The sequence below is a fragment of the Lissotriton helveticus genome, chromosome 5_1 (genome assembly GCF_964261635.1).
Source record: "Lissotriton helveticus chromosome 5_1, aLisHel1.1, whole genome shotgun sequence".
Classification (NCBI taxonomy): Eukaryota; Metazoa; Chordata; class Amphibia; order Caudata; family Salamandridae; genus Lissotriton; species Lissotriton helveticus.
This window is the reverse complement of record NC_136065.1, coordinates 5,661,616-5,682,562: the sequence shown is the minus strand read 5'-3', so window position 1 is coordinate 5,682,562 and position 20,947 is coordinate 5,661,616. Positions and strand designations below refer to the sequence as shown.

The 20,947-nt window shown below is 47.9% G+C and overlaps 1 protein-coding gene across 1 annotated transcript in view; it reads left to right on the top strand.

Moving 5' to 3' along the window:
- The window catches only part of LOC144752886 (proteasome subunit beta type-8-like), a 69,930-nt gene that overhangs the window by 37,913 nt on the left and 11,070 nt on the right, over window positions 1-20,947 (top strand). Inside the window, exons 2-3 of the mRNA XM_078640713.1 lie at window positions 8,146-8,290; window positions 10,075-10,186. Of these exons, the coding sequence (XP_078496839.1) occupies window positions 8,146-8,290; window positions 10,075-10,186 (257 nt within the window). The remainder of the gene's footprint in view (window positions 1-8,145; window positions 8,291-10,074; window positions 10,187-20,947) is intronic.

The window sequence follows — 20,947 nt, the reverse complement described above, 5'->3', positions numbered from 1 at the left end:
GTGTGCGCGCATGTGTGTGTATGCGACGGCGGGGGTGGGTTCTTTGTATGTATGGGTGCGTGCATGGGTGCTCGTGTGTGTGTGTCTCTGGGTATGCGCATGCGTGTTGGTGCTTCCGAGGCAGGAGAGGGGCACGGCGCCGTGCGCGCCCACGAGGTGCAATCTGCGCTCGTGCACCCTCTCTTGTCCACATTCCCAGAAACGGGTGACAATAGATGTCTTCGCAGACTAAGCAATGCTTCGCATTGCTTACGTCTAGCTCGACCTAAAAAGGCTGTGTCACTATGGAATGCCTCTTCATGAGTAACACATAACAGCCATAGCTGCAAAGCCTTTGGCACCAAGGTAATGACATTTGTAAAAAGTCTTCACAATACCAAGATTTAGCACTCTAATATCAGCTTTACATATATTTTAGAAACTCATCCATGTTTCTCCAAATATCAGTTTGTGAGTTCTGAAAATCAACACATTTTCGTATCAACTATGCAGTCTACATTTAGGTGAACAAATCTGAATTCAACAAAGTAAAAGCTTCTAATTTAGCAGTCTGGGCAGCATAGAGGAGAGCTACTTACAGGTACTTGGTGAGCTACCTGTAGCCCACCAGCTACTTGTTGGAGAAGCCTGGTTCAGGGGACTTCTTGTCATCATGGAGGCAGGGCTCCACTTCAGGGCTCTTCTTCAACACCCTAATGTATTTTGTAACTTCTAATCCATTTTTCACTTCCCTTACTACTGCTGAATTTAGGCACCAGAAAAAAACCTTTACTGGAGCATTGCTTCCCTAGTGATATGGAGTCATAAGGCGCTCCATAACAACGCCTCATCACAGGTAGTGAGCACTATATGCATGTAAACATTGTCTAACAGGTTAAACTAGGTTAAAGTAAATCACCTTCATAATAAATACTGTGATTTTCTGGGGCTTACACAAGCTGAGTGGCCTAGTGAAGCCAGTGTGTTCGACAAGCATGTATTTCTGAATCAAACTGCATGACCCAGGGTGTAGTAATTATATAGCTCTTCAATCCCTGGTGGCACAGCATCAAGAATAATGTGCTGCATAGCTAAACATTTATATGGCCCCAAAGGCGAGACCTTTTGCTTTGCCAATGCTTGTTAATACTCAGATGTCACCCTTAGGGTAGACCCTAAAGGCTCATAGGGCAGTGTTGATAGTATTTTTAAAAATGAGGGCAGTTGTACATAAGTTTTACATGCCTTGGGGTAAAATATTTCTCAATTTCATTTTTTCACTGCTGGAAAGCCCCTCTCTCCCAATGACTAGCACTGGGTTACCTCGCACAAGTGGCCCGCCAGCACGTCCTCAACATCATCTCCTATGCCGACGACACCCTGCTCATCCTCTCCCTCACCAAGGACCCACACACCGCCAAAACCAACCTCCACGAAGGAATGAAGGCCGTCGCCGACTGGATGAGGAGCAACCGTCTGAAGCTGAACTCGAACAAGACGGAGGTAATCATCCTCGGACTGACCCTCCCAGCCTGGGACGACTCCTGGTGGCCGACCTAGGATTCATCCTCGACTCCTCCCTCTCCATGGCCAAGCAGGTCAACGCCATCTCCTCCTCCTGCTACAACACCCTCCGCATGCTCCGCAGGATCTACAAGTGGATCCCGACCGAAACAAGAAGAACGGTGACACAGGCCCTCGTCAGCAGCAGACTGGACTACAGCAACGCACTCTACGCAGGAATCCCAGTCAAACATCTACAACGACTACAACGCATCCAAAACGCCTCCGCCCGACTAATCATCAACATCCCCCGCCGCAGCCACATCACCCCTCACCTGGGAGACCTACACTGGCTCCCCGTCGGCAAGAGGATCACCTTCAAGCTCCTCACCCACGCACTGAAAGCACTCCACAACGCCGGACCAGTCTACCCGAACAACAGACTCAGCTTCTACACCCCCTTGCGCCAGCTCCGCTCCGCCAGCCTCGCCCTCGCTGCTGTTCCCCGCATCCAACAAACGACCTCCGGTGGCAGATCCTTCTCCTACCTCGCTGCCAAGACCTGGAACACCCTCCCTACCCACATACGGCACACCCAAGTCCTACTCGCCTTCAGAAGACTCCTCAAGACCTGGCTCTTCGAGCAGTTGCAGCACCCCCTCCCCTCAGCACCTTGAGACCCTCACGGGTAAGTAGTGCGCTCTACAAGTACTCTGATTGATTGATTGATTACCTTAATACATTTGATAATTGGTAACTTCAGATTGATAGCAGCTACATATATGGTGTTTACACTCAAAATAATAGTAATTTAAAATCCTCTTTATTGGCGTATTTGGATTTTAAGTTACAATACTGGCATTTTCTTATCTCAGTCAACTTTGCCTTTCTGCTAGTGTCCTGGGGGTCACATAACTGTGAATGGCTCTGTTAGTGGGGTTTCTGTATTGTTTCCAGACAGTGAGACACAGGGGGCTTAGATGTGAATAGGTTGTGCTATTCTGACAGGATGTCTGGGGAGGAGATGCACCCATCCTCACCTACTCTTCAAAAGGCTTTGCATATAGCACACACAAAGGAACATAACATAAGGCCTTCCCAGCCTTATGTCACCCTAGCATGGACCAGAGGGTGTAGAGGAGCTGGCCACAACCAGTTTTGGGGGTAGGTCAGGGAATTCCCCCACGCAAAGGCTGTCACCAGGTATAAAAGGAGTACCTTCAAAACCACTCATCAGACAATTCCTGGACCTGTGAAAGATTCCAAGGAAGGACTGTCCTGTTGCCAGAGGACTAGCCGGCTGCTGGAGGAACTGCCTTGCTGTCTGAAATAGGAAAACTGAACCTGCTTGCCATGATCCCTACTCAGAGTGACTACAAGGGTCAGAAGGTTGACTTTCAGGGACACAACCAGCTTCCAGAGGTCTCCCTGCAACTGACCAGGTGCAACTGGACCTTCCTGAGCCCTGCCACTGGCCTATACTGGAGGGAGACCTGATGCCCAAGAGGTGCACCCTACTCCAGGTCCTAGACCCTGGGTTGGCATCAGTGGAAGCTCCTCCAAGAAGAACAAGCATTGCCATAGCCAATAGGTCTCGCCTTTGGGACCTTATAAGTGTTTAGCCATGCAACAGTTGATGTTGTTGCACCAAGGATATTGTGCTGCATAACTAAATACTTATAAGGTCCCAAAAGTGAGACCTATTGGCTATTACAATGCTTGTTGCAGATTGGCGTGCAGCTTTTAGGACTGTCAGCATCAGTGCAAACTTCTCCTTTATTTAGGTTGCTTCAGGGGTACAGCTGAGGGGCAGCTCGCTAGCTCGGGTACCAGCGACCCCCACTCATGTCAGTGCTATGTATGTAATTGTGCCATGTTCAATGGAAGCAGAAGTGGTCAAAACAGGCAGCTGAGTGATCAGGACAAAAAACAAAGGATGCACGCGCTACAAAACAGGCTGGCTGGGGGAGGGTGGGTGGAATAGAAGCAAAGGACCCGTGGTGAATATGCCCATCAGGCATATATTTTAAAGATGAGGCAAGTGTTGAGTTTGTTATATGTTTAGATTTTTTGTCAGCAAGCTTGGGGTATGTGTAGTCAGGCTTTAAGATTCCAGATAGACTAGTGCTTCTGTGGGACTGTTTGGGCTGAGGCAGTCCTCTTATACAGTGAAAAAGGTTGTAATCTAAAGGTTGATCTGGTTGGGGGTACAACAAGTCAGAGGTTTTTCCAGCGTTTGAGTAGCCCATACCTGCTGATACTGTAAAGGCCCCAGCACAGCTTCGCTAACCCTAGCTATTATGAGGATGTGATATCAATCATGTTATAGAGTGATGGCTTTAATTCTGGACACAAACCTTTTTCTTGTGGGAAATGACTTGCAAGGTTATCGATTATACACAGCGAGTTATGGTGTGGACGATTTTGGTGTAAGCAGCGTGTTCAAGTAAACAGCTGTCTCCCTCCCAGAGACACCATGAGCTGTCCCACTGACAACCAGAATTAATCTGCATTCATGTGTCTGACCTCAGCTGGTGACACCCTCTTGTGGAGGGTACCTCTACATGTTGCCCCTGTGGTACTGGCTGCAAACAAGATGATGGATAAATGCTTGTACTAATATTAGACCCTGGTGATCGGTCGGGGCTGCACTCCAGTCCACAATGTTTGCCCCACTATGCCACTCTGCAAATCATCCCGAACTGTCTGAGGGGTCCGACTTTATGGAACACAAACCGCCCGCCTGTTTTCGGTTAATTGGGGCTTGCCCAGTAGGATTCAGCTTGAGCCCCACAGCACAGAGCTCACGCCTGTGCATACCAGTCACACTAAGTGTTTTACAACAACAGACAGTCGCAGAATTCCGCCTCTCTGGTGTGACCAATGCTATGTGCCTGAGCCCTCAACGGTAGCCCCCGTGCGTTACATGGCCAGGTACGTGCAAGACTCTAGACTAACCAAATATGTAGTTGCCTGTGGGCGGGGGTATGCAAGCTTCAGCAAGAATCAGGACTCAACGGGCCTGGTCCTGCCAAGCTCTTCAGCTCGCAGCCCCTGGAGGAAGGAATGGCACTTCTGTGCAGCAGCCGACAAACTAAACTTCGCGGGCTGCAGCAGTTGGTAAAAATATGCACCAGTACTCCCCTGTTCGCTGTTCATCTGGAATACAAGTCTTTAGAAACCAGTGCGCACGAATGTCACAGCCAGGGACGAAAGCCATGTCTTGGGAATTTCTGAATTAATAATGGTCTAGTGAGTCAGGCATTGCCGCAGAGCAATCATAAAGCAGAGATATTAGTGAGATAAGGGCCGCGGGCAGGGATGGACCGATCAGTGTATAATGGAGTAAAAGTATGCAGTATGTCACGGCCAGCCGCTTCAAAGGCCCTGCGCACGCAGTACATCTGCGCCTCTGCTTCGTGTCACAGGTCACTTTAGCAGTGTTTACACATCTCGCATCTCAGGCACTGAGCCAGAACCGACGGTGCGCTATCCTTCAGAAGTTGAGTTTTAAAGTGGACAGATATTTTACAGTGTAATGAATCACGCACGCCTCAAGCCTAGACTCCTATTTACGTACAGGGACGTGCCGCTGCAGATTCAACAGCAACAAGCGCTCGCGCAGTAGCAGGGGGGATGGGGGTGTGTGGCCTGCGCGATTCACCTGCGGGAGCGATAATTGCTGGCGCTCGCTCCCGCAAGTGAATCTCCAGACGTGCACGCGTTGCCATTGAAGGCAATGGAACGCATGCACGTGCTTGGCTGAAAAGCCAAAGCGATGGGAAAAGGTATTTTTGCCTTTGTAGCGCATGTGCGCTGCATAGGCGAGACCTAAAAAGGTGAAAATCCTTAAGTATGGGCTCCTCTCAGCTGCGAACAGGCCAGTTCATGATGAAACTCTGCCGCCGGCGACAACTACCAACGCATAGCTTCGGTGAGACCTGTTCTTTGCGCTGACAGTGACCGCCCGGCGCGACCAGCAACGCTATACCTGCATTTTGCACTGACAGTGACCATCTGCGATGATCCACCAATGCGAAGCTGCAGTGACGACCGAATCTTCAAGTTACAGTATCGATTGTCTGCGGCACCTGGCCTGCTGTTTGCTCTGAAACCTTCTTCCGATCTCCTCCAATGTGAAGGGGACTCTTCACGCCAGACTTGAGAAGGTAACTTTTCAGCAGGACTAACCTGGCCCATGCATCCGGCCCTCACTCCATCACTGTCGGCCTGACCTTGTGACTTTCCCCAGTCTAGCCTGACCACATACGTGCTAGTGGCACTCTCTGCTTCTTGGTGCTATTTTAACTAAAAAAAATAATTAAAATTCAGTAGCTCCCGTCCAACCGATTGGATTTTTGTTCTTCTGGAATCATTTTATTTATTAGCACGTACTCTTGTTTTCTAAATTACCTTGGGACTTTTCTTCTGTTTTCATGTTGTTGCTGTTTAAGTGTTTCATAAATACTTGACACATTCCTCTTAAGTTAAGCCTGACTGCTTTTGAGCCAAGCTGACAGAGGGTTATGCACAGGTGACTCTTGTGGTTCACCCTGAGAAAGATAGTGGTTGTTGCTTGAGTGGAGCTTACACCCCCCTTAACCATTAATCCAATTCTTTACAATAATACTATTTATTAAAATCTGCTATGTAATGGCAAAGAAACAGCCCCCGGGAGGCTTAATTGCCTACGGGTGGGGTTTTGAGCCCATTCCACTCGGGCCAGGTCTTCTACCACCGCACTCACATGTTGAGTACCTGTCTTCAAAATCTGTCAGGCTGCCACAGCAGCATCAATGCAGATGTTCATCAAACACTACCTCAACTGCCAGGTTATTGGGAAGGCCACTTTGGTAGTTTGGTCCTGCAGAACCTTTTTGGCCTGAGCCATCCACAGAGCCACCGCCATGGGATTTGTTGCTTTGGTATCTTTTCACAAGGTGAGGAACCAGCAGTTAGTATCCATCAGAAGAACTAGGTTTCTTACCTTTGGTAATATGTGGTCTACATTTTCAAAGCCTATTAAGGTTGTCAGACAACAGTGTCAAAACCAGTGACAGGAGGATTTGTAGCACAAGTCAAATTTGTGTGCGTGAGAGAGAGGGTGGTGGCCTCTGGACAACTCATGATGTGGCCAGCGATGTTGATCTGGAATAAATCAGTGGAGCCACATCCATGGGCAACCTGGCTGGTTGTAGGAGAACACGGAAGTTGCAAAGCTATCTTGAGGGTTACGTTACTTAATAGTTGCGGGTTATCCAACTAGCTGTTTTAAATATTGGGTTACATGTCAAGTTCTTGCTTACTTTGACCAATTGACTATTTTAGTTCCTTTCTCTACCACTCTGTGTATGGTATCTTTCTTATCTTGCTCACGCAAAATTATCGTTTTTACTTTCTTATGTTTCCTTTTTTGTGATTTGTTGATTAATAAGCTGGGATGTGTGGTATCTCACCTCTGCTACTTAGCCTCCCTGTTCTATGTACTAATCTGTTCTAGGATTATACCCAAGAGTTACCTTTCAAGTGTCCTGAGTCATCCAAGGAGTGAGTTGCTGCTGGTCACAGAGGGGTCATTTTAATAAAGCTCAGCACTTTCCTCCTAGTACTGTATGTGGCCTCTTATTACAAGAACTTTACAATTCTCCAGATGTGCCTGCCCCTTAGGTGACTCCATAGGGACTTAGGAGGTCCAGTACTCCTTTGGTATCAGTCCACGTCAGACCCAGTATGCGCTCCCTTCCATCCTGACAGGCTTCCAGCCCCTCACGTGACTCCGTGCAGGTCTAGTACTCCTTTGGTATCAGTCCACGTCAGACCCAGTACTCAGTATACACTCAATTCCATCCTGACAGGCTGACAGCCCCTTAGGTGACTCCATGCAGATCGAGTACTCTTTTGGTATCAGTCCACGTCAGATCCAGTACTTACTATGCGCTCCCCACACCCATCCTGACAGGCTGCCAGCCCCTCATGTGACTCCATGCAGGTCTAGTACTCCTTTGGTATCAGTCCACGTCAGACCCAGTACTTAGTATGCGCTCCCCACACCCATCCTGATAGACTTCCTGCCCCTTAGGTGACTCCATGAAGGTCCAGTACTCCTTTGGTATCAATCCATGTCAGACCCAGTACTCAGTATACACTCAATTCCATCCTGACAGGCTGACAGCCCCTTAGGTGACTCCATGCAGATCGAGTACTCCTTTGGTATCAGTCCACGTCAGACCCAGTACTTAGTATGCGCTCCCCACACCCATCCTGATAGACTTCCTGCCCCTTAGGTGACTCCATGAAGGTCCAGTACTCCTTTGGTATCAGTCCACGTCAGACCCAGTACTTAGTATGCGCTCCCCACACCCATCCTGATAGACTTCCTGCCCCTTAGGTGACTCAATGAAGGTCCAGTACTCCTTTAGTATCAGTCCACGTCAGACCCAGTACTCAGTATACCCCCTCGCCCCACCCATCCTGACAGGTTTCCAGCTTCTTACGTGACTCCATGCAGGTCCACTGTTTGCCGCTTTTTCTCCCGCTGAGTCCATGTTAGGACCAGTACCCAGTATGTATCTCACTTCCAGCAAGACTCCATGTTAGACCTGGTGCTCTCTAAACATCCCTCTCCGAGGATGATTCGTTGCCAACCTCAGTCTCTTCTTACAGCCTGCACAGTTCCTGCGGTCGTGCACCGAGGGCCACAACGGTGCAAAGATCGAGCTCTGGCACGGGACGACGACCCTGGCCTTCAAGTTCCAGCACGGAGTGATCGTAGCTGTGGACTCCCGCGCCTCCGCTGGGAGTTACATAGGTGAGTGACCTCTTCTTACTTATATGAACATGGCCACCTCTGGAGTCAACTGTTGTCTCCCGCTGGTAGGACACAGGTCCAAGCCACATCCGTGTTCCTGCTCTCTTGTCGCAGCCATCTGCAGCCTCCATACATTGTAACAAGGTGTGAAAGATTAACCCCTACCTGCACTCTTACCCGTGTTCCTGCTCTCTTGTCGCACCCATCTGTGGTCTCCATACACTGTAACAAGGTGTGAAAGATTAACCCCTACCTGCACTCTTACCCGTGTTCCTGCTCTCTTGTCGCAGCCATCTGCAGCCTCCATACATTGTAACAAGGTGTGAAAGATTAACCCCTACCTGCACTCTTACCCGTGTTCCTGCTCTCTTGTCGCACCCATCTGCAGCCTCCATACATTGTAACAAGGTGTGAAAGATTAACCCCTACCTGCACTCTTACCCGTGTTCCTGCTCTCTTGTCGCACCCATCTGTGGTCTCCATACGCTGTAACAAGGAGTGAAAGATTAACCCCTACCTGCACTCTTATCCGTGTTCCTGCTCTCTTGTCGCACCCATCTGTGGTCTCCATACGCTGTAACAAGGAGTGAAAGATTAACCCTGACCTGCACTCTTACCCGTGTTCCTGCTCTCTTGTCACACCCATCTGCAGCCTCCATACATTGTAACAAGGTGTGAAAGGTTAACCCTGACCTGCACTCTTACCCGTGTTCCTGCTCTCTTGTCGCACCCATCTGTGGTCTCCATACGCTGTAACAAGGAGTGAAAGATTAACCCCTACCTGCACTCTTACCCGTGTTCCTGCTCTCTTGTAGCACCCATCTGCAGTCTCCATACATTGTAACAAGGTATGAAAGGTTAACCCTGACCTGCACTCTTACCCGTGTTCCTGCTCTCTTGTCGCACCCATCTGCAGCCTCCATACATTGTAACAAGCTGTGAAAGATTAACCCCTACCTGCACTCTTATCCGTGTTCCTGCTCTCTTGTCGCACCCATCTGCAGCCTCCATACACTGTAACAAGGTGTGAAAGACTAACCCCTACCTGCACTCTTACCCGTGTTCCTGTTCTCTTGTCCCACCCATCTGCAGCCTCCATACACTGTAACAAGGTGTGAAAGATTAACCCCTACCTGCACTGTTATCAGTGTTCCTGCTCTCTTGTCGCACCCATCTGCAGCCTCCATGCATTGTAACAAGGTGTGAAAGATTAACCCCTACCTGCACTCTTACCCGTGTTCCTGCTCTCTTGTCGCACCCATCTGCAGCCCCCATACATTGTAACAAGGTGTGAAAGATTAACCCCTACCTGCACTCTTACCCGTGTTCCTGCTCTCTTGTCGCACCCATCTGCAGCCTCCATGCATTGTAACAAGGTGTGAAAGATTAACCCCTACCTGCACTCTTACCCGTGTTCCTGCTCTCTTGTCGCACCCATCTGTGGTCTCCATACGCTGTAACAAGGAGTGAAAGATTAACCCCTACCTGCTGTCTTATGCGTGTTCCTGCTCTCTTGTCGCACCCATCTGCAGCCTCCATACACTGTAACAAGGTGTGAAAGATTAACCCCTACCTGCACTCTTATCCGTGTTCCTGCTCTCTTGTCGCACCCATCTGCAGCCTCCATACATTATAAGAAACATGTAAGAGATTAACCTTTAGCGTTCTCATATCCGTGTTCGTGCTCCATTGTCACACCCATCTGCTGCATCCATTCACTGTAACAAGGTATCAAAGATTAACCCCTACCTGTGTTCCTGCTCTCTTGTTGCACCCATCTGCAGCCACCATACATGCTAACAAGGTGATCGAGATTAACCCCTACCTGCTGGGCACCATGTCTGGGAGCGCCGCAGACTGCCAATTCTGGGATCGTATGCTGGCCAAAGAATGCAGGTAGGAACCTGAGCTGTAGCCGGTGCCGCAAGGGCCTCAGTCCTCCAGCAGTCCATCCCAAATCATGTGCAGTTGTACTCATTGTTTTATGTTTTGTTGTTTTTATTCAGCGATTGACCGCTGATATCATGAACTGCTCCAACTTTCAGACTGTAATTTCTATCATCTCTCAAATGTATCTCCTGTAGCCCATGGCCTCTTACCACAGTAAACTGCCTACGGCAATTGTTTGTAATAATGTCTCCTGCAGAAACTCAGACCCGTAAAGGTTGTAACAAAAATGTCATACTTTTCTTTGCTCATAGTTTATCCCTTATGGTAATCTCTAACTATGTGGACTTCGACCCTAACCCCTCTCCCTTGTCCTTACCCTAACTCTTACATCATGCGTGCCTTGACTCCTCTACCGGTTTGTGTCGAACTTACAAGTAACTATGATGCCATGCTCTAATAACTGTGTAACTTTTGTAACGATGTAACCTGTAACTATGATCTGATGCTCATGTAAAGCGCTCTGATACCTCTGGTTCTAGCCAGCGCTATATAAAACTTTTAAAATAAAATAAATAAATAAATAAAATTCCTGCCCTAAACTGTATCCTGCCATCTCATTCTTAGCGGATAACCTAACCCATCCCATGCCTTACCTCACCCCTGACGTTACCACTGACACATCCCTTAACCCATCCCTTACATGAACCTTTACGTAAATCCTTAACTCTAATCCTAGTTTATTTAAATATTTAAAAACAGAAACACAATAAACATGCCATTTTAGAGTTGTTCAAAAATGTACCATTTTGTAAAGTCCATTGGCAGTTAACTATACTTATGTCTCAAATTTCCTATACCAAGGCTTTATACCACAATGAATTTACTGCAAGCCTTCAAAACCTCTTCCAATCCTTCCTCTGACCACATACACTGTCCAATACCTTTTCTAGAGGCCCTATACAGATACGACATAAACACATACTTAAGTTATGCCCGCATAGAGATGTCCTCCACGTCATCCTGGCCACTACCCCTGCCCAATACTGCCCAATTCTTCTCTTTCCTAATATGCTATGGTTATGTTGATCAGTTAATTACCTCCTCCTCCCAATACCAATTACAGCAATGATCTTTGTCCTGTATGCTCTCTTCGGTATATCTTGTAGCCTTTTAGTTCTGACCCCCACAAATTTGTTTATTTATAAAATAAGTGTTTTATAGAGCGCAAACTTGACCTGTTAGGGTATCAGAGTGCTTACAAGGTTCTTAGAGTTGTACAAATACGCTTAGAGACACAGAGTATACAAACGCTTGGAGAGGGGCAGGGGTGCAGGGTACATAGGGGATTGGGGGACATATATATACAATTTACATTTGCAGATACTCAATACAAGGCTCCCAATTTCTTGGTGGAGGGAATAGGTAGTCCGAGGGAAAGGCGATAGTCGTAAGTTAGTCAGGGTCTCTGTGGTGGTTGAAGGTAGAAATTAGGCGAGGAATTTACCCATGAGGAAAGTTTTGGCATCCTTTTGGAAGTGTGCCAGAGAAGGGATTCTTCTTGATGCGGCCCCGGAGAAAGCCCAAAGGTAAGTTTTTTTTCCCTCCAAAATAGGCAGGTTGGAGCAAGAGGTCTGTGGCAGACCGGGAGGTTCTGATTCCTCCAGATAACACTAGTTTCTGTGGCAGATAAGCAGGGGAGTTTGCGTATAAAGCTTTGTGTGTGATGCATGCCAGTTTCAACTGTATTCTGGCCTCGAGGGCAGCCAATTCAAAGCTTTCAGATGTGGAGAGATGTGGTCGCATTTCCTTGAGCCGGTAAGAAGTCTGGCGGCCGCGTTGAGGCAGGCTTTCAAAGGTGCCAGGGAGATCTTGGGTAGACCCGAGAGGATGGAATAGCCGTATTCCAGTATAGAGATGACCAATACCTGGACTGCCATTTTTAGGTCGGGAGCATCGATGAAGGGTTTCAGCTTCCTTCGGTAGCTCAGGTGGAACCTGGCTGATTTGGCCATTGAGTTGATGTGGTTTCACATGTTCAGGTTGCAGTCTAGGATTATTCCCAGAGATTTGGCAGAGTCCACGATGGTCCGTGGGCAATTTAAGGCTGTGATGGCATTGAGCCATATCAGTTTCTCCGGAATGGTTTTTGTAGGGGAAATTAGGAGAAATTCTGTTTTCTTTGCGTTGAGTTTCAGTTGGTTGGAGACGAGCTATTGGACAGTCAGTTTCAGGGCTTCATTTAGGGAGAGAATCTCCTTGAGAGATGAAGTTTTGATGTATATTTGAGTGTCATCAGCGTACATATGGTAAGAGATATTAGCGGTGCGTAGTACCTCAGCAAGCAGCTCTAGGTAGAGGTTGAAGAGGGTGGGGACAGGGTTGATCCTTGAGGGACTCCAACTGTGACCGGTGAGGGAGCAGATAAGTTGCCGTTAATTAGGGATCTCTGTGATCGGTTATGGAGGAAGGCCCTAAACCATTTTAAAACAGAGCCATCCAATCCCATCCCATTCTTAGTTTGAGGCGTTCAAGTGGTTTTTCATGGTTGACCGTGTCGAAGGCAGAGGATAGATCTAGGAGGATTAGAAGGCATGTTTTCCTTGGTCAAGGGCTTGGGAGGGCATCGTCAACAATGTGGAGCAAGGTAGTTCCAGTGCTGTGCCCCGGTCTGAATACAGATTGGAAGTCATTGAGTAGGTGGAAGTTGTTGATGTGTTGACTTAGTTGTTGTTTTACACACTTCTCTAACACTTTGGCAAACAGAGGGATGTTGGAGATAGGTCTGAAGTTGTCAAGGGAGGCTGGATCCAGCTACGCTTTTTTTCAAAATGGGGAGGACTGGGCCGGCTCTTACAGAGTCAGGAATTGATCCCTGCCGGAGAGAGGCATTAATTATTGCAGTCCAGCTAGAAATAATGGATTGGCGACAGCAGCTAGGCAGCTGGATGGGACCGGGTCATTAAAGCGTTTGTTAGGGTTTAAGGTAGATAGGATTTTAGAGACAGATTCTTCGTCATAGCACTTTAAGTCAGTCCAGCGTGCTTGATTTTTAGGCGAAGCCCGTGAGGGTAGCGCAGAAAGAGGAAGCAGGTCAGGAGGGGGTACTGTGGAATATTGGATTACGATGTGAACACTACCGGCGCCATCTTGTCCGATCCTAGGCCCGTACGAGCGCGTAAGCAGCAGCCATCTTAGACACCATGGCCTCTTCGTACATTGCCGATCACCTGCACGTCTCCCTGACCTCGCTATCATCCCCCGCGCACTGGCAGCCCCAAGCACACATGCTAGAGCCAATAAAGCATCCTCAGCGCGACCCTGCCCCGGAGTCACTTCCCGTGTCGGACCCACATGCCCTTTCATCTCTCGCGCTCGAACAGACCCCTTTGATAACCTCTTCCCCTGCACCTGGTTGTGTGACCCGATCCCAGACCATAAACAGACCCTGTGGATACAGTTTATTGCCCCCGTACAGTAGAATCTCGCCTCCCATCAAAGGAGCCAGAATTAATCAATGCCACAACCCCATGAGATCCGACCGATTGCGCGTATTTCAGCTCCTGCCAGAATGTCCAGCTGCGCGATAGCCATCACCTATTGAGATCGGGGTGGGGAGGAGGGGGTCATTTACAGTGTGAAATATGTGTGGGAAGAAGCCAAAAGCGGGGATTCCAGAAATGATTAACATACATCAAAGTAATGTCAGGAATATGTTACACTGCAATAAAGAATTGAGATTGTATATAAAAGGCCAGACCACAGAGATGCAGTTAGAGCACCTTGAGATGACACCCTGCCTGTCTGATCTGACGTGTTTTCCTTTGAAGAAAATGAACCTGTTTCCTGCTTTCCAATTACCAGCGCCCGCCTCTTTATTTGATAATTACCGATTGAATTAGAGGCGACTAACGCCAAGCAGTGCTTGAGGATATCTGGGGAAAATCTGCTTGTTCAACAATTGGCGCCCAACTTGGGGCCCATCAGCGACACGTGGGTCCAGTGATAGAGGTCCTAACGACGGAGTGAATGACTGCAACGATCGGGAAAGAGCTCCTGCCCGAAAGACCCTCGTCTGGCAGCCGATCATCCGACCTTCACCGGTTCTGAACGGACCTCTTTCGAGTGATCTACGGTCCTGATTGGGATCTCACAGGAGTGCCGCGGCAATACCGGAGAATAGAGGACGATCGGGCGCTGGAAGTGGAAGACGAGAAACATTCCATACGGTCCGGGTAAGGTCGTGCAGCACGACTGTTTTTGATTGATTGATTGATTGTTTGATTGTTCGGAAAATACTAGTATTACTCATATTTATTGGTTCGTTTAACCTTCGTTGCTACTCGATATATTGATTCTTTTTGAGATATTCTCTGTTTACAAACAACGAAGAATAGAAATATTCTGTCTATCCTTTGCAGGTAGTGAAGGATAGGTAGTGCGGACCTTTGTCCACCATTATTTGAGATGTTCACTTATCCGATATACTTCATGCCTATCTTCTCCCCACTGATTGGAAAATGGTTTAACCCGGATTGTTTATTAGAGGTAGATCATCCAGCTCCACTGGAAGGCATCCCTAATAAGGACATGTATGTTAGATATGGACTAGTCGCTGTAGCTTACAGTAAACTATGGCATAAGAACACCAAGAAAGATCGAGAAAGTCAGTGGCCACTGATGAGATCTTTTGACCTCACAAAAATCGAAGCGCTAGAGATAGCCCTTCACAAAAATAAAACAAAGCCAACCATGCTTGATAGTCTCGGCATGTGGCGCAAAGAAGCAAAGCAACGTAAGAAGGGAGACGAAGCAAAGATCGATAAAGAGCTACGAAAAGCAGCTCACTTAGCTGGTACCAAGTTAGAAGAAGAAATAAAGGAAGGAGAAAAAGCTAGAAAAGAACGAGAATCAGAAACCTCAGGCCTCAGCGCTTTACCTTCAGCTTCCATCGAAGCAAAGGACAGACGATGATTTACTCTTAGGTCCCCCAATCATCTATATGCCTCCTCCTTATGCCCCTACCCATCCCTTAGTACCGCACCTAGAACCCCAGAACTTAACTGAAGGTAGCTCCAGGGCCTCGGTACCCATGGCCTCCGCGCCGAACGAGCCTCTCGTGCTAAACACCTCGCTAGAAGGCCCCTCAAAAAAGATCAGAACCAAAGAAAAAGAACCGGCGAGAATTCTCTGTTTGACCAAAACTGAACGGGCCGGCATCGACAAAATAGTTAAGATCTTAGTCGATAGGAAGGAAACCGAAGAATATATAACAGACACGTGTAACTCTTACGCTGGCAATTACAAACGACATTTCGTCGTGCATTTTTGCCATCACACCCTCACAGCGTACGAAGAAAAATACGACAATGTAGGGCCTGACCGACGCATGACTCTATATAGAAAGGTGTACACAGGGGACGAGAGTGAATGCAATGTAGCAGAACTCTTCTCCTACATTTTAGAAGTCTTCTGCCACCTCATAGAACAGGGACAAACAGTAAAAAAAAAGCGCCACCCCTGTAGTAGTCAAACCCCCGATAGAAAAACTAGATAACATGATGCCCATAAAAGAAGCTGCCCCCTACTGGGTTCCCCCAAGAGGACAGGGAACAAATGATGACATAAACCATCAGGACGCCAAAGGAAGAGTAGTATACAACTGGGTGTATCACCCCTGGGATAGACAGGATATCCTGATGTTCCGCAAATCCTTGCCGGACTTGCGGAAGAATCCCACCACGTTATATACGGAAATGGTTACCGCTTTAGGATCAACGATCATGACCCTTGCCAATATTAATTTATTCTTTGGGCTATGTCTGCCAGCTGATGTGTGGAAGCAAATCCGGAAAGTCAACCACACTGATCTGTTTGGACATACCTGGGAACAACTCGAAATCCTAGATAAGCAAGAAAACCTCCTGTGATTCTGAACGAATCACTTAATCTCCCTGTGCCTAAAATGAAAGTGTGTCCTCATGTAACGTAACTGGAAAATATGTAAAGCGCTCTGATACCTGATTCGGTTCGGGTCTAGTTTTCGCTATATAAAACTCTGCAAAACAAAACAAACAAACAAAGCAATGAGACCCTGGGCAGAAACCCTTGAAAGCCATATTAGACCTCCCAGATGAGATCGTACAAAAGGTAAAAACCCTAATCCCCGAGAAAAAGGAAGACTTGTCTATAGTAACAGCTTGCCGCCAGAAACCCCAAGAAGATGTCTCCGAATACTTCTCCCGGTTCGAAACGGTGTTCTCCGATTACAGTGGACAGGACATGACCACTGCAACCGGACATCACTTGTTTGTACAAAATTACGTTAAAGGTATATTACCGGAGGTTTCGCAGAAATTGCAAACTAGTGAAAGCAGTTGGGCTGCCTCAAAGCCCGCAGCCATTTTCCAAATGGCCCAGTATTATGAACACCAGAAGAATGAAAGTGATAGAGCCTCTGAAAGGAAAAAGAAAGATTTAAAGGAACGAGTTATGATAGCTCAAATACAAGGCGTGAATATAGGGAAAGAACAATACAAGGGAAGTTATCAACAGAATACTCCTAGAACTCCGCCGCCCAGAAACATTGCACCCATATCCTACGCTGGGCGTAGAGACTTAGGCGAGAACCAATGTGCATTTTGTAAAGAGTACGGACATTGGAAGTCTCAATGTCCGGTCCTGTTAGAAATGAATAGGAATAAAAAGACAAGAGGAATAGCAAATGGACCAAGAAATAGAGGACGTGGACGAGGGTACACAAACGACGCTAGTGAAGAAAGACCAGGTAGACCGAATACATTTGACCGTCCCCAACAGAATCAGTATCAGCAAACTGACTGCGACAATGTATACGATTTCGCATAGGACTGCCAAGGGCAAGGGAGGGATCCAGTTGAGCTCTATGTTGACCAGCAAGGCCCTTATGTTACCGTAAAGGTCCTAGGCAGAAAGTCTCCATTTCTGGTAGACACGGGAGCAACACGTAGTGCATTATCTAAACGACTGATTCCAAGGGCACCCTTGTCTGGCTCACATGTGACATCTATAGGATTTGATGGTACGCCCTCCTCCAACCCCTTGTCAAAACAGATCCCCTTTGACCTAGATACCAATATCATTGACACAACATTCCTCCTCTCCTCCAATACCCCAGACGCCATTATGGGTCTTGACTTGCTGAAGCATTTTCGAGCAACTATCAGGTGCTCGCCCGACGGAGTCCGAGTTATCCTATACGATAACCCCAGCCTACTCAGATCTTGCCCTTCACAACACATGTACCCCATTACTGACGCAGACATGTCCCTACTTGATACGTTACCCTCGCACTTATGGGCGAAAGCTGACTAAGACGTAGGACAAATGATGATAGATCCAGTGCATGTGACTGTACAACAGGACGCGACCCTACCGAAAGTACCCCAGTACATGATATCACCAGAAGGCGAGAAAGCACTGATTGAAATAATACAGTCACTAGTGGACGCAGGAGTAGTAGAAGAAGTAGTAAGCAATATCTGCAACAGCCCAATTCTGCCGATCATCAAAAGACAAGGAGAGGGAGATGAGAAAGCGTACCGCTTCATTATCGAACTCCGAGAGATTAACAAGATAGTCGTGCCACAATACCCTGTAGTCTCTGACATCACCACCATCCTGACCCTGATCCCGTCCACCGCCACCACTTTCACCGTCATTGACCTAAAAAATGCCTTCTTCTCCATACCCAGACAGCCACTACCTCTTCGGATTCACCCTAAGATCCCGTTTGTATAGATTTTGTAGAGCACCCCAGGGATACACCGAAAGCCCGAGTATCTATAGCCAGGCACTCAAACGACAGCTAGATGCAGTTCAGTTACCGGACGTAGTGGTGTTGATACAGTATGTCGATGATTTCCTTTTAGCAGCCGACACCACTCCACTTGCAGTCACAGCCACCATCCAGCTCCTACACTTTCTCGCAGAGAATGGTCACAAAGTTTCCCGAAAGAAGTTGCCGTTTTGTAAATCCCAAGTGACATATCTAGGACAACTCTTATCGAAGGAAGGGAGGAAACTCACACCTGACAGAATCCAGACTATCCCAGACACTCCCATCCCTAAGAGCCAGAAGCAAGTCCGCTCTCTGGTAGACCTCACCTCATTCTGCCGACAGTGGTTGCCGAACTTTAGTCTCATTGTTAAGCCCCTACTTTCCCTTCTAGCCAAAGATGTTCCCTTTCCGCTCCCTTGGACCTCTGAATGCCAGACCCGTTCTAGGAACCCCAGACTACTCCAAACCTTTCTCCCTTTTCACACACGAAAGGGAGGGATGTGCATTATCTGTCCTGACACAATTGATTGGCCCCAAACAGCGCCCTTGCGCTTACTTCTCAGCCACTCTTGACCCCGTAGCCAGAGCATTACCAGCTTGCCTGCGAGCTGTTGCAGCAGCAGCAGTTACGATACGACAGAGTGAGGGAATTGTGCTTTCCAACCCCTTTACAGTATTAGTACCCCATGCTGTTGACACCCTCCTGAATCAGACCAAGACCCAATACCTGACTAGTGCACGACTGACCGGATACGAGTTGACCCTATTGGCACCACACCTTACCTTGAAGCGATGCACTACTCTGAACCCGGCTACATTGTTACCACTGCCAGAAAACGACTCTAATGTCACTCCCCTACATGACTGTGTGACCCTTACTGACGAACAGACCAAAAGTAGAGTAGACTTCCGAGACACTGCCTTCCCAGAACCTGACGGAGAACTATGGGTAGATGGCTCGTGCATCAAACTCCCCGACGGCACCACCTCAGCTGCATATGCCGTCACCACAGCCCAAACCATTATTGAAACCGCCCGCATTGCCCAGCAATCCGCACAGGCGGCAGAACTGATTGCCCTCACACGAGCATGTATGTTAGCAGCAGGGACAACAGTAAACATTTACGCGGACAGCCAGTATGCCTTCGGGGTAGTTCACTATGTTGGGCTCCTATGGAGAGAAAGGGGATTCCTGACCTCGCATGGCACACCGATCTTACATGGAGATCTAGTCTCCACCTTGACTGAAGCAGTCCTCCTCCCCAAGAAGCTAGCAGTAATCAAATGCCAGGCACATAAGAAAGTAACGGATATTATAGGACAGGGAAATGCATTCTCTGACATCACTGCCCGAGCCACCGCTGAAAACAGAACAACGACACAAATGTATGTGACCAGGTCACAAGCAGAGAAATGGACAGACGCTAGGACTACTATAAAAGATATCCAACTAACGAGTACACCACACAAACTTACCTAATGGGCTTGGGTGGGACTTATAGACGATGAAGGCTGCTGGAGGACAAAAGACAAAGACAAATGGCTGCTACCTAACGCGTATCTGATCCCTATATTGACCATGGCACACTTACCCGCACACATAGGACCCGCCCCATGACTGAACTGATTACTAGAGTATGGCATAATGACAGAATAGCAGATTCAGCAAAACGCCTAGTTCAACAATGCATGGTATGCCTACAACACAATCCAGGGAAGGGGACGGTAGTACCACAGGAAGGGTTTGGAGTCCCTGACCATCCCTTTGAAATCGTTCAAATGGATTACATTCAGTTAGAAAGGTGCCATGGTCTAAAGTACGTCCTAGTCATTGTATGCGCATTCAGCAAATCGGTGGAAGCTTACCCCACTCGTGACAATACTGCCACCACTACTGCAAAGGTGTTATTGAAAGAGTTTTTCCCACGCTATGGCCTTTGTAGAATTTTATGGAGCAACAATGGCCGGCCAATGAACATTTGGGACGCGCCGAAAACCAACCTCCATCAATGATGTCCCAGACATTCTAATGTCTGATTACCTGCATAATCTTACCAAAGAACTAACTGGTATCCATCAACAGGTGCAGCAAGCCATGCCAGATGCATCCAGGGGCCCCAAACACGACATCAAACCTGGAGATTATGTTTTGATCCGGAACTTTCAGAGATCGAAGAGTCTGGAACCCAGGTGGACGGGCCCCTGGCAAGTCTTGATCACCACCCGAACTGCACTTTGAGTGGAAGGGAAGAAAAATTGGCACCATGCACATAACTGTAAAAGAATATCCCCAACCCTGACGACGAACGAAAACGTGGACACCAAAGAAGAGCTCCTGACCAAAGACTGACCAGCCCTGAGTTGTTACCCAGAACCAGAGACACTCGAATTGGCAGAAATTCCGGATCCCCCTGTGCCATCCAGAAAAGGGTACAACTTGCGACGAAAGGAGAGTGTTTCGTCAAAGCAGACCACTAACTGAGTCAAAAATCTCAGAGCGGTAGCTAACACTACAAAGGCTACCAGGAGAGACCCCAGACAAAGTATGTGGTCCTGCCCGCCACTGAGCCTCTTGAAGGTGATGGAAGATCCTGGACGACCGAAGACCCACCGCAAAGACCCCAAGACTGCCGAGCTGCATAGCACAAAGACAATTGTACTTTTCATTTCATCCCTCCTCAGCCTCTTGCTAATGATCACAGTTTGGATCATGGAAGAAAGTGCTCCCGGTCACAAAACAGTGATACCCACTATGCAGCCCACCACCAAGAAAGAACATTATCTGGTGTCACTGTCACCCCATCTACGAGAACGACGCAAAGAATTTTGGAACAACTCCTTTCTACAACTGCTGCATCAACACAACCTTGCTGCCAATGCCACAAACTGTTGAATCTGTGGGCTGCTACCACATGCAACCGAACATTCTATTCCCTTCATCCCTTCACCTT